The sequence below is a fragment of the Ictalurus furcatus genome, chromosome 18 (assembly GCF_023375685.1).
Source record: "Ictalurus furcatus strain D&B chromosome 18, Billie_1.0, whole genome shotgun sequence".
Taxonomy (NCBI): domain Eukaryota; kingdom Metazoa; phylum Chordata; class Actinopteri; order Siluriformes; family Ictaluridae; genus Ictalurus; species Ictalurus furcatus.
This window is the reverse complement of record NC_071272.1, coordinates 15,624,596-15,643,433: the sequence shown is the minus strand read 5'-3', so window position 1 is coordinate 15,643,433 and position 18,838 is coordinate 15,624,596. Positions and strand designations below refer to the sequence as shown.

Sequence of the window (18,838 nt, the reverse complement as noted above, 5' to 3'; positions counted from 1 at the left end):
AATTTCCGATGCAATTTGTACATTTTTTTGTGATTTTTTTTGTGGAAAACTACTTTACAAAATTGTAGTTGCAAGAAATTGCTTTGCACGGTCTTTCACAGTGATGTTTGTTGGTAAATGAGACCTTTTTGCTGTACTCATGTACGTTGTGATGATGTCACATGGCATGTCTTGATACCCCAGACACCCCAAATCTGGGGTAAAATCTGCGGTAATTTTGAATAATGTTGCGGAGTTTGATTGATTTTGTGTCTATTTCTGTGACTGCAAACTTGTGAAATCCTCGAGGGACTGGATTACAGAAAGTTTTACTGTGTCCACATCTACATTGCCAAGCCTGTGTTACATCACAGAAGAACACAATCTGGTTTGAGGCAGATTCACATTTATGGAAAACAGTAGGTGAGACAGATTTCATTACTTGTTAGACAGATTAGTCTAATTTTTGGAGTATAAAATTAAAGAATCGAATGATGAACTCCAAACATGATCGACCACATTTGATATGAGGCGGAAACTGTGTACGTTTCATTTTCTGCAGTTGCAGCTCCATGTGCCACTCACGTGGTAGATGGAGGAGGTGTCTGAGGTGGGTGTGGTTACTGAGTCCTGTCTCAACATTTCCATCTGAATGGCTGGAACCAAGGCGTAATGGGCGGGGCTACTCCCTTTCTCATTCTTCCTCCTGCTCCGCCTGCTGCTGCTGCGTCCGATCGCATACTCCTCAGCACCCGCCTTATCCTCTCCAACATAACGAAGCATGGAGTTCTCTGTGTGTACAGTGAGGTGACAATTAATTATCATGAATTAGTGCAGTCTGCAGAAACACCACTGCCATGGTCACTCCAATTAATCTGCATGCCTCATCAGTCGCTGATGATTGGTTCAAGTAATCATTGTGTACTGGTGACCAAAAATGATGACATACTCCTGGCTTATGAATAAAGATGCATACATTCTGCAACTGTGACTAAATAGACTGAATTCTCTCTGCACTTACTCATTGAACCTTTCTCTGCCAATCAAATACCAGCATCTTGCCAGGAGTTTCCATGGCAATGGGGGTAGCACAAAATTCAGAATTCTTCAGACAAAGAGAATTACACACATGCAGAGAAACAGTGAGGCACATTGAGGAAAACGGGAGAGGGCAGGGAGGGAGGATCGACACAGAGCAAAAACCACAAATTACAAAGCATGATGAGAAGAAGTAAGAGGGTCAGAGGAAACTGGATGGAAATCCGAATCCTTATTTTGTTAGGATAAAAAAAAAAAAACGCTGCCCTCTTACTGCTTCTGTCTCTCCCTCCTCCCTCACCCACCTCTCCTGAGCTCTTTCTTCATCTTGGCTGGGTCTTCATAGTCGCCCACCCAGTTATACTCCACCGGCATAGAGATGGGCCTCAGCCTGCCTGGCTCACACATACCGACGAAGTGTGTCAGAATCACACCATGCTAAACACCACACTGCACCTCACACAGCACAGAACAGCAACCATTTGCCTGACAAAGGATCAAGACTGGATATTTTCTGGAGAACTGTGGCCCAAAAAGATTCATTCAGGGTCATGACAAAAAAAACAACAACCCAGATATAATCCAGTTTTCCAATCTAACTCAAAGCCAAATGTGGTTTCACATTCAATTCAATCCAAATTCCAGACATGCAACTATAAAGTGCTTATTTTTCCCTTTTTGGTCATTCAGTATGCTGTGTCCTTGAAGTCAGAATTTTGCAACAGAACAACAGCATGGGCAAAAAAAACAGCATGAAAAACTGGGCTGAGTTTCCCAAAAGCATTGGAACACAAAGCCCACTGTTAAATGCTAGCATAGGCATCACTTTGAACACTCGCTACCAATTAAGATAGTTATTTATTTGTTTGTGTGTTTGTTTTTGTTACCCCATTTACCATTTTAGTGATGCGCAGTGTGCTGAGCACATGTGACTACAGTCCAAGCAAATAAACCCAATTAATCACTTGGAATTTGATGGACTGAGTAAGAACTGCCCTAGCCTGGTCTCAGGGCACGTTCACACCTATTACTCTTTTGCTCTTTCTACTCTTTTGCTAGGTCTGAATCGGAGCAAAATTTATACTTTCATTTTATTTGTCATATGGTTTGGTTACAAAACTGCCCGAAATGAAACAAATAAAAAAGCAAATAAAACGGTAGGGGTGTGTCTGAGGGGTGTGTTGATTTGAAAACAAACTCTTTAATTCACTGGTCAGAAACATGGTGATAGAAAAATATGAAAACTTTTTCCAAGTGCATGTGGAAATCACAAAATCGCCCAAGCACGGAGAAGAGGGATGATTAAATAACTTTATAAATAACTTGCTGAAAACATTTTTTGCATTGCATCCAGCGTTTATTTTCTCTTTTCGTGTCAGTCCATATATTCAGAATGCATCACATTTCTGCAACGCTATAACACTGTCCTTTGGCTCAGTTTAGCAGCTCGCATCTACAAAAAAATATTACAACTTAAAATACACGCAGTGTTTGGTTCACGTCCTGCAGTGTAGTTGATTCATGATCAAATCACTTTTTCTCTGAAATCGAAATGCTAGAGTTTACTTGGAGCTTTACAGAGAATACCTCACTCAGACTTTCTCAGACTATCTATTTCAGTCCATGCACTGATGTGATTGCAGTATCCTCACCCGCCAAAATCAAGCACGCCGAGTTGGAAAACGCACCAGTGTTCAAATCAAATGAACTAAATGCTGCACGTGTAAAAGCACCCTCAGAGCTTTGGTTAAGGAAACCTTGGTGTCAATGTCAAACCATATCAATCTGGATTGAGGCAATAGAAGATCAAAGCATGTACCATATGTCATAGTGCCGTCCCTGCGCACAGGAGGAGGTCCCCGGTTTGGATCATACTCATAGCAGTAGAGAACCGCATCCTCATCCATCATGGGAAACTGCCGCCGGCACTCCTGGTCTAGAAAAGAGTTCGGCGACTCAGAGCGCTTAGTCACATCATGTTGGGAAGTGTCACTGGCTGTGCCCTCTCTGCAAGAAAAAATAAAGTGTTTAGTGTTACTCTTTCCTGGGGGGTAGATTTCAGACATATGTATAATGAGTGTATAATGAGTGAATATGCACACATATGCTGCACTGTGTTTATGGTTTGTCTAGAGGTGTGGATATACAATAAAGATCTTGCAAGCACTTGGTGCATAGGAATTGTATTGATGTAAACTAATGGTAAATTCTAGATATGACACTTAAAATGTAGTGGCAAAATAAGGAACTAGAGTTTAAGATGGGCAAAAATGAAACAGTATACAGGTAATATTAATGTAGAAAATGTCCTGCTAATACAGACAAAATATCATGAGACAGTTTGACTTTAGTAGGTGGTTAGCATGTTTGCCTCGCACCTCCAGGGTTGGGGGTTTGAATCCTGCCTCTGTCCTGTGTGTGCGGAGTTTGCATGTTCTCCCCGTGTTGCGGGGGTTTCCTCTGGGTACTCCGCTTTCCTCCCCCAGTCCAAAGGCATGCGCTGTAGACTAATTGGCATTTCCAGATTTTCCGTAGTGTGTGAATGGGTGTGAGATGGTGCCCTGCGATGGGTTGGCACCCCGTCTAGGGTGTCCCCTGCCTTGTGCCCTGAGTTCCCTGGGATAGGCTCCAGACTCCCCACAACCCTGTGTAGGATAAGCGTTATGGAAAATGGATGGATGGATGGAAGATGGTGTTGAACAGGGTTTTCATATGGATGGATCCCCGACCACCATTACTATCTTCACCTATTATTATGGTTAATACAGCCTGTGAATGTGTGTGTGTGTGAGTACCTGGGTGTGTATGGCTCGTCCGGTGGTGGGGGGAAGTAGAGGTCCTGTAGAGCACAGCTGTCTCGTTTGGATGGTGTGCTGAGGGTGCTGGTGGGTGTGGCCGTACTGCTGCTGGGGCTCGAGGGGAAGATGGGCTGAAAGAAGGATGTTAACTTTTAAAGTGCACGTATCATGGTTTTGAAACATGCCTAATTTTGTTTTAGAGGTCTCAAATAATAGATTTACATGCATCCAAGATCAAAAAACACTTTAATGTGCTCATAATTTAAATTGCAGCATCAGCTTTTTCCCCCCAGTGTCAAAAATGACTCGTTAAATGAAACGTCTAAAAGATTCATTCTAAACTCCTCCTTTCAGAGAGCATACTCTGCTCTGATTGGTCAGGTGTCCCAGTCTGTCGTGATTGGTCTACTGCTGTCAGTGAGCAGCCAATAAAGAGCAGAGGAGGGGCTTTTTGTTATAAACCTACGTAGGTTAGTACAGTAAGTAGGTCTGGAATTACTAATGACTCGTTTCAGCTGTTCAGAATGTGCTCCTTTTTTTGGGAATAAATAACTCCATTTATCGTGCGCTTTGATTTTTGAAACTTTGCAGACTTTTTTACATTCATAAACAGCTATAACACACTACATGAAAGGTAATATTTGAAAAACCATAATAGGTGCACTTTAATTTACTTAATGCTTCCATGTTTCAGTGTAAAATGTGCTTTATTTATTACTCATCCCTTTCTTTAAATCTTTCCTCCTGCTTAGTCCCCTCTTAGATTTTGTACAGTACAGTACATTATATGCATGCGACTAATATATATATTTACAGTACATATACAATACATTTTATTCTCTTCAACAAGCCGCAGTGTCTCTGACTTTCTCTGTTATTTGTTATTTATTCTCATGGCTTCTCATCTCAACTGTTCATTACAGAAAATTACAGTTCATTATGTTATCATTCTGACATTCACTCTAATGACAGTGACATTTTATCTGATTTCCAACAGCTGTGTATAGTCAATTTTGTGCGATTACCATTGAAAAGAAAAGAAAATTGTGATCAATATTGCACACACAAGTAGTGAGAAGAGTTCATAAATTACTTGAATTATTTGATGTATGTCCACCGCATAAATGTTTTTTTTTGTACATGACTGACTGGGTGATTTTATTCCTTGCTCGAATGACAAAGGCCACAAATGAATTTTTATTTTAACCATAATACAGACAAGACATGCAGAAGTAACAAAAAAGAGAGAGCAGAGTAAAGAAAGTACAGGCAGGAGGAGGAGGAAAATTTGCCATGCGCTCCAATTGGTTAGAACCCTCAGGGACCACTGTGGATCATCAATTTGTACATGCCACTTAAACAACACTTCCATCCACAGACATAGAACCCAAAAGTACCTGCAGGGCCAGGGGCTTCCATCTCATGTTCTTCAGTAAGGCTGGAGTGGAAGTGAGAGTGCTCTGAGGACGTTTCTTCAGTGTTAAGGACACTCCAGCGGGGTCGCTACGTAAAGAGTTCACCAAGTTCTTTAACTGCCAGCCCACCTATACAACCACAAAAATGTGCAATGTTTTAAACCTGAATGCCCTTGACATTCAAGTTGCAAAGTCATTGAGGTATATCAGTGAACATATTTTCTATATGTTTGTAAGTGTGTTGTGTATTGCCCTGGAAACCCACAGAGTGAACACAGTGGATGCTGAACTTAAAATGCAAATAATGGACAGAACACGCACCACTGTCTGATGATTGACTTGAATGACTTCATCGCCAGCATGGATTTTCTTACAGCGGTCTGCCGGAGACTGAGACAGATAGAGAGACAGAATAAGTAGCAGAATAAGTTTTGTTTTCCTTTGTTAGTATAAAAAGAAAAAAAAACCTGTGAATGTTTACTGATGTGTGTTGCTCAATTTGTTTTTTTTTCTTCTCAATGGAATATTTGGGAAAGGGAGGGGAGGAGAGAAGAAAAAAGGTGATGTTCAGCAGATATGTTTGGTAGACGTGTTCAGCAGAAATGTTCAGCAGAAATGTTTAGTTCAGCAGAAATGTTTAGTTCAGCAGAAATGTTCAGCAGAAATGTCCAGCAGAAATGTTCAGTAGAAATGTTTAGTTTAGCAGAAATGTCCAGCAGAAATGTTCAGTAGAAATGTTTAGTTCAGCAGAAATGTCCAGCAGAAATGTTCAGTAGAAATGTTTAGTTCAGCAGAAATGTTCAACAGAAATGTTCAGCAGAAATGTTCAGCAGAAATGTCCAGCAGAAATGTTCAGTAGAAATGTTTAGTTCAGCAGAAATGTCCAGCAGAAATGTTCAGCAGAAATGTCCAGCAGAAATGTTCAGTAGAAATGTTTAGTTCAGCAGAAATGTTCAACAGAAATGTTCAGCAGAAATGTTCAGCAGAAATGTCCAGCAGAAATGTTCAGTAGAAATGTTTAGTTCAGCAGAAATGTCCAGCAGAAATGTTCAGCAGAAATGTTTAGTTCAGCAGAAATGTTCAGCAGAAATGTTCAATAAAAATGAAACTGGAAAAAAGAGAATAAGTAGGAGGGAAAGAAAGAGAAATAGTGAAGGGATATAAAGTGATATTATGTAAAGGGATGTTATTCATTGCTCTGCATACTCAATAATTTCATAAAAAAAATCTTGTGTGTCCACAATTCCATATAGCTGGCAACAGAGCCCCAGTGAGGCCACAAAATGAGTATATTACATGCCCAATTTACTTATAATAATATAATTATAAATAATCTAGATGAAATCATAATGGGTGTGCACAGTGTAGTGTTTTCATTGTCTTGATGTGAGTTCTTCAATTACCAAAATTGCACCCAGCTTTCACTTAATTTGTTCTGCCTACAATTTATTTGAAGCTCACTAATATGCCAGGGGAGGCAAAAGATCTCTAAATGCAGCCCCATGCCAAAGTACACTTTAATTAAAGATTTTCTATTTATAACAAAGAAGAATTACATCTACCTAAACAAAACTGTAATTGTGGCTGTGTGGTGATATTATCCATTAATGCGATTGATTACTAAATGTTTGTGTGTCCATAGAGTTGCATGTTTCATAAACAAATGTGCAAAATAAAGTATCTTGTGTCTGCATTTATGAATATGCAGTTTTCTCATGATGTTGACATAACAAAAGTTGTTTTCTCATGATCTCGACTTAACAAAATAGTTTTCTTGTCATCTCGACTTAATGTTCTCATGATCTCAGCATAACAAAATAGTTGTTTCCTTCCCCTACTTTACATGTGATGTCATTCACACAATTCTTTGTATATCTGTAACACACCCATTCACAGGCCAAATAATTTATTGCAATGTTTTTTAATTTTCGCACCATTTTGTGTAAACATTTTGTAGAGACTGTTGTGTATGAAAATCCCAGGACATCAGCAGATTCTGAAATTCTCAAACCAGCCCATCTGGTTCCAATATCCATGCGTCCATCACGTCACAGAGATCACGACATTCCCCTCATTCTGATGTTTGATGTGAACATTAACTGAAGCTCTTGACTTGTATCTGCATGATTATTTTGCATTGTGCTGCTGCAACATGATTGGCTGATTGGATAACTGCATAAATAAGCAGATCTAGAGGTGTTCCTAATAAAGTGGACGGTGAGTGTAGTTTGAACAGAGGGTGCGGTTGTATGGGAAAGGGGAAGGTGTGTCATTGTTTTCACTGCACCTAAGATTTCACCGTGTGGTCAGAAAATAGCTCACAAATGACAAACTGTTCTTTGTAAAGCACTTTCTAAAGCACAGCACAGATTAGTCACAACATGAGCGCAATTTAATTAATATAGGATTAATGAAAGGCATAACCTGTATGGCAGGTTTGTAATTACTGAAGTATTAAAAATGGCCTCTCACCCCCTCTGTGGTCCCTGTGATGACATGCAGGCCATCATACGTCGACTTGATGTACATGCCCTAGGGGAAGGGCACAAACGCTTCAGAGCTGATGCTTGAAAATACATGTCATACACAGAGTATAGACACATCTACACATGCACACTTTAATAGACTTTGACACAGAAGCTTCAGCATGGGGAGAGGGAGAAGAAAGAAACATGGTGTGTGTGAGAGAAGGTTTATTTTTATCTGCCTTCGCTCTGCCTCCATTCAGCATGGAAGAAACTGCTGCAGAGTGTGTCTCTGCGTTTGTGTATATGTTGGTATATATGTGCATGTGTGGGTGAGAGCATTACTGCTCTAATCTACCCTAAGCTACTACAGTACATGCAACATACTTCCAGGTCCTCTGAACAGGAGTGTGCATCTCTGTATCAACATTTCAATACAATACAATTTAGAGCTATTTTGATGCAATACAATATAGTGAAATTATATAAAAATTCTTTCTTGTTATAATGTACAGTATATCAGGAAAAGCTTCATTCAGTTCAGGATTGTGCTAGATCCTGCAATATTCTGAGAACGCAACAATTGGGTTGCCACAAAGGGCATGCCTCCTTCCTTGGGACTGACAGAGCTCATGCCTCTTTTACTGGAAGTAACAGATACAGAGGGCATGATAGACACTAAGGCCACACCTCTTTCACTGGGAATAACATGCAGATAGGCTACAATTCCTTCCTTAAGATTGAAAGACACATCGGTCATCCTTCCTTCAGCAAGACTGAAAGACACATAGGCCATGCCTCCTTCACTGGGACTGATAAGAATTGAGGCCATGCCTTATTCACTTGGACTGACAGGTATAAATGTCATGCTTCTCCCTGTTACTGACACGCACAGAGATCATGCCTCCTTAACTGTGACTGACAGGTACTGTAAAGCATGAATAAGGACAAATGCACAGCAACATAATCTACATTAGTTTTTTTTTTAAAAAAAACAGCTGTACGTGTGTATCAGAGACACCCAGGCTGATTTTATATAGATCCTTTACCACTGCGAAATTCATAACGTGTATTGCAGGTTACAGAGTACAGAGTAGAGAATGTCCTGACACCCACCAGCCCCTCTGTCGATTTGATGTTCTCCAGTTGCACCACCTCCAGGTGAGCAGCCTGGGACACCATTGGGTCTGAGGAGAGCGTGATAATATGGTCACATACATCAGACAGCATCTTACACTGAAGAGAACGAGAAAAGAGACGGAAAGAGGGATTGAAGATGAGGAAAGGGCATTAATGAAAGAGACTTCATGATACTCTACAAAGCTTCTTAGAGTCTAATAGCTTATAGTTCATTCGGGGACAAAAATCAAGCCCAAATTACTAGTTTATTATATAGTATAAAACATAAACTTAAACATATATTTTTTTAAAAACCCTAAATAAATAAATAAATTTTCCTGAGTTTTCATCCAACCCCCCCCCCCCCCCCCCCCCCAAAAATTAAAGTCAACCATTGCATACTGAACAAATGTACAAATACAAAGAAAGGTAATTCAACCAGAAGTAATAAATATATAGAAAATTCAACTGAACTAACACAAATGAAATATCAGAATCATAATCTGTGAATTTTTAAGTATGTGAAATTTTAATTATTATTATATGGACATAACAATATATAGGCTACATCAGAAAATTTACATGTAATACACAGGGTTCAGCTGATGAAGCAAGCAGTTTAGCTCTTTCTCTCCCTCTGCCATGATCAAGCGTCCCTGCTGTGCTGCAATATGCTGAGCTTTTGACTGCATGGTCACTGTGACGCCCCTCAACGCCATCTGAGCTTCTGTGTGATCGCAGCATCGTCACGAGACAGACTGTTTGCATTACATCATGACATCTCTTTTTAGGCTACCACAGACTTGTCCTTGTTCCATCAGACCTATTCCATCTCCCCCTGTTCGCTTTCATTTTGACCTTCTTCGCTTCATGGCTATATACACACTACTAAAATAAGAAAATTCTTGGTGCAGCAGCTAAAGATTTCTTTCTGTCTCTCTCAGAAGGCATGTGGTTCTGTCATGGTATTTATAGCAGGAGGGCAGTGGTGTCCTGACCGGCACTGCAATGTGGCACAGATGAGCTGCAGAGCTCTTAAATCACATGCGCACACACACTCGCACACACACACACACACACACACACATACAAGACATACATACACTTCTTCTCTTACCACATGCAGTATTTTATTCTCCGTTTCATATACTGTGTTGTCCTGAAAAAAAGAACGAAAGATTAAAAATGCACATGATATCAACCAAAAACAAAATCTAAATTTCTGCATAATGCAAATGTAGTCAATCAGTCAAGACATGTTTGGGACAAGGTCTGATGTTCTCTAATATTGCATTGGTTAATACAGCTAGTAATGGAAGTCTATATCATATGTGTGTTGATGTGCAAAACCATACATTTTCTCGGGAAGCTCTATTGCATCTGTAACCAAAGGTAGAACTGCCTATGTTCCTGTAGCAAACAGGAAATTCTAATTATTTAGTAGTGAAAGTAAGTGAGGGAGGCCAGTATGTATGCTGGGGTTGGTCCTGTAGCCAAATCACCTCTGAGGTGTTGGCGATGCTTGAGTTCCCTCTCCCACTCAGACAGATGAGTGCGGTTTGAGTGAGTCAGCCCTCCCACACTATGCCTGCTCTTATTCCTCTATGTCTCCTTTGCTCATTTCCTCCTCTTCTCACCTCATCTTCTCTCTTCCTTGCACCACTCTGAGCTGTCGGCTCTGTACGGCCGCTCACATGCATGTGGGTGGTGGCGACTGCTTTCTAAGAGGAACTCCGCTGTCCAGCTTTAGAACATTTTTATGACTAACAAGTGACATATTTGGAGTGTTGCTTGGCCACAGCCTTGCAGTAATTAGGACTATTATATAACACATATTTACACAACATGTATGTCAGTCAGCTTGAAAAACAGCAGACAGACATCTCCCTCACACGCGCACACACACCATTATGGCCTAATTCTAAAACGCAAAGTTCTGGGACATCAGTTTCTCTTTCCTCCCACAGGAACTGGGCTGTCATCATGCCCCACACTGCAGATACACTATTTCAGTCCAAAGCACAAAGCTGTAAGTTAGAAATAACATCTCTGTCCTCCTTCTACAGAATCCTCTGGCCCGAAATAATCACCCCACTCTCAAACCTGTGCCCTTAAAAATTTTGAGGTCTTAAAATACTTTGCCAAGTCAGTAAAAATAGCAGATTGAGAAAGCTGAGAAGGCTGTAGCTCTGGTGTTGCATACCTGTTGCACTATTGTGGTTAGTTCTAGACAAAGCTGGATCACGTTGTTCCTGGTCAGGGAATAATCAGCCACTGCAGCAAAAGGAGACCTGAGGAAGACGTGACACCTGGAATTAAGCAGATCACTCTTACCCACAGCCTCATTAAAAGGAAATTACACAATAAAAGGACATTTACACAAAGATTCCTGTCATGGTGCATGTATGCTTGCAGGTTAACTGTGATTTTAACCCTTAAATGCATTGTTTCGCTAACATTTGCACAAACATAAAACAAAAAAAAGGTTTACAAATTTCCATAATTATACTGTATAAAAGGTTTTATATTGACAAAGAATCAGAAGCGGCTTGTGACCATAGGTTTTGGTGGGAAAAGACAACATTAATAATGACATAGCCTCAAACAAATTAAGTTGAAAGGCTATCACACTTCTTGTGAATTTATTTGAGTAAACCCATAAGAGGCAGCTGAGACATCATAGTCATCCAGCATACAGTCTAGTAGCTCATTTTGAGGAAGGTTTATCCATTGGTTCAACTGTGTTCAGTACAACTGGTTTCCCCTCACCATTGTCACAGTGTATATGGTGCATACAGAAGATGTAATATCATTAACCAGGGTTACCAGATTTTAGCAAAATTTCCAGCCCAACTATATCTCAAAAACGACAAAAAGGACCTGCAACAAAGGCAAAGAATTCTGGCATTGCAAAAGGCTCATGTTCTTCTTTTTCTCAGCCTTTGCATTGGAAACATGGTCACTATAGCGCACTCATTTCTGATACTGGCATTAATTATTCCATAAATACCTTTCCCTCGCTGAAAAATTCCTCTTTGAAATATATTTTACAAAAGAAATGGTTCTTTGCATCATAGACACACTGTTTACATTTTGCCTTTGTTTGTGGATATTTATTACATTTAATTTCCGATTATTTGTTATAAGCCAGATCTTGGCAGCTGCTGAGTATTTTTAAAACTAGCCCAATTTGGCAGATAACTTGGCAATGCTGTTATTAACGGTGCTATCGGCTGCTCCTTCCCTGATTCCCGCCCCAATGGGCCTTGCTGAAGTTCTCATTTTTGACTAACTGGTGCAATAATAACTCTATGGAGGTAAGTATGGCTGTGTGCATGCTACCATATGATTGTGCAACATCTAGAACGGCGACAATGGAAGACAATGGAAAATCACCTGATATCTGTCAAATAGCAAATTTAAAAAAATCATTAGTTCACTAAAAAAGAGATCAATAATATTTCAATGGACTTTAAAATGTATGGATTTGTGAATGAGAATTCATATAGCTTAAGGATGAGGCTCTGCCCCACCTTCCCCTGTGGACAAGCCGCAGCTGAATAAAATACAATATTGGGATTTCAGATTTTTAGGATTCCCATATTGCTAAGGAAGTGAGATCATGGGTCCTCTGTCATCAGTCATCTGAAATATGTATTTAAAGGTTGATATAACAGCATATGGGGGAAATTTCACATGTACTTAAGTGTTTTCTAACTTCTGGTTACAGCCTCTGTAGTGTATGTGGAATTTCTATGAACAAGAACAACCAAAAAAATCAGTGTACTGAGAAAAGATCAGAAAATCTACTTTCTCAAAACTTATGTATAAAGAATGTCTACAGACAGTTGCTGAAACAACTCCTACTATATATCCTCACACTATATGGCCAGAAATAAGTGGACACCTGATCATCACATCCATATGTGGTTCTTACCTAAACTGTTGTCACAAATTTGGAAGTACACACTTATAAAGAATGTCTTTGTAAGCTTTAGTATTATAATTTCCCTTCACTGAAGCTAAGAGGGCCAAATGTGTTCCAGCATGACAATGCTCCTGTGCACAAAGTGAGCTCCATGAAGACATGGTTTGACAAGGTTGCAGTGGAAAAACTAGAATGACTTGCAATAACCTCAACCCCACTGAACACATTTGGGATGAAGTGGTCTGCTCCTCACCCAACACCAGTGCCTGACCTCACTAATACTCTTGTGGCTGTCATATTCCTAAATGTTATAATTTAAATGTTATAATAACAAACTAAATTTGCAATGGGATGTTTAAAAAGCACAAATAGGTGTAATGATCAGGTGTCCACAAACCTTTGCCATATAGTGTATGTCAATAAATATTTATTGTTTATATTTATAGTTTAGCACACATTTGCATTAGGCTAGAGGATTTCAGGACAAGTCAGAGGTGTAATGGCCGTGACACAGCTGTGCCATATTTGCCTGTTCATTATTTGTTTTCTCTCCCTGCAGTGAGCTGTGTGGGCTTGCACACCTCCAGTGAAAAGCTGAGAGTAATATTTAAGCAAACATTTCTTAAGATGATACTTTGCTGCATAGCACTGCATTAAGTTTGCAAATGATTACCTACGTTTGATATGTGCCTGTGAACAGAAAAAATGGATTGAATAGGAAATGTGTTTTCAGAAAACCTTCAGGAAAGTTGCTTTTACTGTATTGCCCCATTGTAGTTTTAGATAAAATTAAATAAGAACGGCTTTTATATTATATTTATATGAGATTTTCTCTCTTGTCTGTTTCATCTCAATTCATTGTTAGAGTTCAACAATTGTAGTTTTGCCTATAGTCACATATATTAAACATTTATTTACAATTCATCAACTGCCCTTCATCTTTCCCTATATGTGTTTTTCAAGTAAACATACATTCTGTTGTTTTCCCACTACATGATAATGTGTTGAAATTATAGCCCACAGTATTTGCAAATATACAGTGCTGTGAAAAAGTATTTGCCTTTGTATTTGTATTTGCCCCTGTAGTTACTAATTTCACAAATCTATGAAACTTCGATCATAATGGGGTTCAGCTGGACTAGACGCAACCAGGCCTGATTACTGCAAACCCTGTTCAATCAAATCAACACTGAAATAGAACTTTTTCAACAGCATGAAGTTGGTTAAAAGATCTTACCCAGTAATATACTATGCCAAAATTGAAAGAAATTTCAGGAATGATGAGGAAGAAGGTGATTAAAATACATCAGTCTGGGAAGGGTTACAATGCTATTTCAAAGGCTCTGGGACTCCAAAGGAACCACAGTGAGAGCCTTTATCTCCAAATGGAAAAACTCAGCACAGTAGTGACCCTTCCCAGAAGTGCCCGACCTTCCAAATTTCCTCAAAGAGCACAGCAACTACTCATCCACAAGTCACCAAAGAGGCAAGAACAACATGAAAGGACCTACTGGCCTCTCTTGAATCAATTAAAGGTCACTGTTCATGACTCCACTATCAGAAAGACACTTGGCAAAAATTGCATCCATGGAAGAGTGGCGAGGTGAAAACCACTGCTAACCAGAAGAGCATTAAGGCTCGTCTAATTTTGCCAAAACACGCGTTGATGATCCTCAAACCTTTTGGGAGAATGTTCCGTGGACTGATCAGTCAAAAGTAGAACTGTTTGGAAGACAGGGCTCCCGTTATATCTGGTGTAAACCAAACACAGAATTCCACAACAAGAACATCATACAGTGCCCTCCACTAATGTAGGCAACCTTGGTAAATATGAGCAAAGAAAGCTGTGAAAATTGTTTAACCATTTGATCTTTTGTTAAAAAAATTCACAAAAATACTCTGCTCTCATGGATATCAAACAATTTTGCTCAAATACTTTGCTCATATTTACCAAGGGTGCCAATATCAGTAGAGGGCACAGTACCTACAGTCAAGCATGGTGGTGGAAGTGTGATGGTGTGGGGATGCTTTGCTAATCCAAGCCCTGGGCAACTTGCAATAATTGAGGGAAACATGAATTCTGCTCTCTAGCAGAAAACCCTAAAGGAGAATGTCTGATCTTCAGTCCATAAGCTCAACTGGATTATGCAGCAAGACAATGATCCATAGCATAGGAGTAAATCCTAGTCCTAGACGTAAGTGAAAGACTGAACTCCAGTTATCGGAAGCGTTTGGTTGCAGTTATTACTGCTAAAGGTGGCACAACTAGATTTTAAGTTTAAGGGGGCAATTAGTTTTTCACATGGGTGATAGGTGTTGGATAACTTTAAAAAATAAAATAAATAAATAAATAAATAGATAGATAGATAGATAAAAACTGTATGGTGTGTTTACATAGGTTGCCTTTGTTTTATGGTGTATTTTGTTGAATATCTAAAACTATGTAGTATGAGATATACACAAAAACAGAAGAAATCGGGATGGGGCAAATACTTTTTCACAGTACTGTACTAAAGATGCAGTAAATAAAATAATTTAATATAATATAAATAAGTATTTAATGGCAAACAGTGAGTTAATGAGGAAAAAGAGAGAAGGACAAAGTAAAGACTGAAAAATGCAGTGTGAGCAGTTTTCTTTGTCCACTGCACATTTTAATTGAGGACAGGTCAGTAAAATAGAGCTCAGTGTGTTTATACAAATCACGGTCATTACAGTGAGTGTCATTTTGTCACTAGAAGGGCCCATTTTCAGTGAGGAAAAGGCAGTAGAAAACTATAATTGTACTATTTCAGAAGATAATCTTGAACCAGCATACAGACATAAGAACCTTGATCAAAACAAAGAGTAGGTACTGAGGCTCTATATACTGAAGAAATTCACTAAATTGATGTGTCCCCCACACTTTTCACTGGTCATAGCCAATTTGTGTATCTTTGATTTCTATACGTGTACGTGTCTTTACGTGACCTGATGTTGCCATGACAATTGTTCACTCACGTCAGGTCTCACGCCCATGCTCACACACTCGCTGAGCGCTCAGAGGTCATGATGAGCTCAATGTGGCAAAAAACCATTCACTCCTGTTTTACTAAGTCGAGCAGTGTATGTTCTTTTTGCATGTGGTATTCATTTTGCACAATGATGAATAATTTGCTACATATTTCTTTTTAAACGCTGCCTATTTCCACTAATGAATAATTAGGCAGATTTGATGGTAATATTAGCCGACCCGCAGTCCCGCACAAGTGTGCACTTATTTTCAACTATTTTGTAACGTCCTTTATTTTTATTACAGATGTGTTATCTGAGTCCTTCACATTAGAATAAGATGAGTGAATGGTGAATTGTTAATGTTGAATTCGGATTTGCATGGATTATATATCTCTGGATCAGGCAGCATTGCATGTTACATAATGGTTTCTTTTACTATTGATACAACATGTTATTTTACTGATATAAGGTCTCCTTACAGTGACGTGTTTGTTAGTTTAGTTCAATTACAGTCTCTTTGCAACAGTGTGGTTTGAGTGACATTTCTTTTCTGAACTGTAGACTGTTGAATAGAATAGAATGAAGTAGTGTGTGAATATACAAGTATACATTATATACTGTGTGCTGTATATATGCAATACAATGTATACTAAACACAATTTGCAATATTTAAATAATACAGTGCAAGATATAATATAGCATGTAAGTACAGAATCATAAATTGCATATTAAGCCAATTAAGAGCAAGAAGAGACAAAAACCCATCAATTAGACAAAGGTAAGAAAAAAAGAATACCCTTTACATTCTGTCCCCCCACATCTGAAATGATGGCTATGTCCCTGGGCAGTAAGGTATAGTCATGATCACTTCAGAATGGACCACAGTCTTTGTGTGTCCCTACATATTTGGAAAGTCTTATCATATTGTTAAGTCCGAACCTTGTCCTTGTGTTTCTGGTATGCCTGTGTGTTCTGGTTTATGACTCTTGCCTGTTTGTGCTGTTATCAATTATGAATGTGATAACCCTGTGTGCCTATATTATGACCCCGACTATGAGCAATGACCACGAATAATGGATGTACATGACCATGTTTTATGCACCTGTGTGCTGCTTCTACAGCCCACACAATACAATACCCCTCCTATCAATGAAAAGGGACCACGGCTGACTAGATATTATTTGCACGGTGGACCATTCTCAGTAGAGCGGTGACACTGACATGGTATTGGGTGTTGCAGTGATGGGGGGGGGGCTGGGCATGTAAGAACATCTGTGTCACTACTAGGTTGAGAAAGAGTCTATCAACCGAATAAGTATCTGCTCAGCTGTGGTCCTAAGGTGTGGTCCCTTTCTGAGGGAGGGGTTTAAATGGGGTTGGCAAATTGTCCATAGCAATTTTTAGTCAGTAATCAACAAAGTAACCTATGTGATAAGTGGACCTTATAAACTGGAAACACTGTATATATAATGCTCATGACTGAAAAATCTTCCCTCATAGATTACAACCATACTAACTGATAAACAATGAGACAAACTCCTGCTGGCATCACATCAACAGTAAACAGTAGCCAAATGTGAATGAGATCCTGCCTGACCAGCCATAATAAAGGGGCACAATGCAAGAAATTATCTGCTCTCTGGAATTATGGGGCTGTGCATTTAGGCAGAAGAGCCAAGGGACTGGACTAACGAGGAGGTGTGTCTAACACTGAGAGCTGGAATGAGGGTGGTATTAGCATACACACATTAACACAAACAAAGCTCTAAGCTGATACGCATGCTCATTTCCAGGCCAACTCATCCGAACGCCTTCATGTAAGAGATTCAGTCTTTTGTTTTGCCTTTGTTTCTCAACTGATTGCACAACATATTACACTTTACATAATGAAATTAACATGAGTGTATTTTCTCTTCCCAAAAGAGGCCATTACCCTGCTTAAAAATCACATTATTGGAGAGGCAGCAGGTAAAGTACAAAGTGGTGATTGCTTTGATAACACATGGTACAGACATAATTATGAAAAACTGTGCAAAAATGTGGTGTTATGGCAGAGCTGACCTGTCTAGCCAAGCCAGAAGACTTTTCGCAGCAGCGATCAGATCCACCACTGAGGTGAGGAAGTCGTTCGGTAGCTTGCGTGTGGCTCGGCCATCATAGTGACCTCCTCGTCTGCGACCTGTTATGAAGTTCTGCAGGTTTTTAGCAGAGGCGTTGAGCTTATGGGACAGAGTCTTCAGATTCTCCGTCTCCAGACCATAGTTCTGACAATAGGCACAAAGACCGGTTACAGAATCAGAGAGATGTTACATTTTAAAATAGGCATTAAAGGAATTGTTTGGGGGAAAAAATCAAATTGACACAATTTTTCCCTTACTACAGATTTAGTCAATCAGCTAAGCTGTTGTGTGTATGATGTTTGCTTGGTTAGCTTTGCACTAAAGCCACAAGGTGGCTATATAGCTAATGCGAACATAAGAAGAAATGGAAATCTGAAAATGTTGAAAACACACTGACAAATCTGCATGATATTACTGAAGAACTTACGTAATATATGTCAAGGACAAGCAAAACAGATTTCCATTAACTGTTAGCTACAGTAATAGCTAAATTACTGTACACGTCACAACGAAGTATATTGAAAACTGCCCATTTTTAACAATGTATTTTATTCATGAATCCTTTGTGAGATAAAGGCATGGCTTGTTTCCAATTTGAAGGTGACATGAATGGGGATAGACAGACAAGGGCAGCAGTGACAAACTAACTACAGAAGGGAATGGTAGAAAAAATTATTAAGAATGCCCTGTGGAGCTTTCTGTCAAGCTTTCTACAGTATCTAATGTGACTGAGTATGCTAGGAAACTATCTTTCCAAGCAACAATGTCGTTCCCAAATTAACTAAACTAATTTAGTTTTTAGTTGACAACAATAGCCACCTAATATTTCAGCAAATTTGCCTTAGTTTGGGGGTTTGTTACAGTAATAGGGCCCTTTTCATTATAAAGCCCATATGATTTTCTGAGATTTTCTTTTTAATAATGATGGAGAACGTTCATTTAAGAATGATTAAATAATGGTGACTTAGTGGTTAGCATGTTT

The 18,838-nt window shown here is 39.3% G+C and overlaps 1 protein-coding gene across 1 annotated transcript in view; it reads right to left on the bottom strand.

Annotated features, from left to right (window-relative positions):
• Positions 1–18,838, bottom strand: part of cnksr2b (connector enhancer of kinase suppressor of Ras 2b) — a 50,195-nt gene that overhangs the window by 12,260 nt on the left and 19,097 nt on the right. The window contains exons 3-13 of the mRNA XM_053648952.1: positions 17,798–18,000; positions 11,018–11,123; positions 9,932–9,973; positions 8,812–8,931; positions 7,703–7,762; positions 5,552–5,620; positions 5,213–5,359; positions 3,813–3,946; positions 2,837–3,024; positions 1,323–1,412; positions 565–770 (exon numbers count right to left, since the gene is read on the bottom strand). Of these exons, the coding sequence (XP_053504927.1) occupies positions 565–770; positions 1,323–1,412; positions 2,837–3,024; positions 3,813–3,946; positions 5,213–5,359; positions 5,552–5,620; positions 7,703–7,762; positions 8,812–8,931; positions 9,932–9,973; positions 11,018–11,123; positions 17,798–18,000 (1,365 nt within the window). The remainder of the gene's footprint in view (positions 1–564; positions 771–1,322; positions 1,413–2,836; positions 3,025–3,812; positions 3,947–5,212; positions 5,360–5,551; positions 5,621–7,702; positions 7,763–8,811; positions 8,932–9,931; positions 9,974–11,017; positions 11,124–17,797; positions 18,001–18,838) is intronic.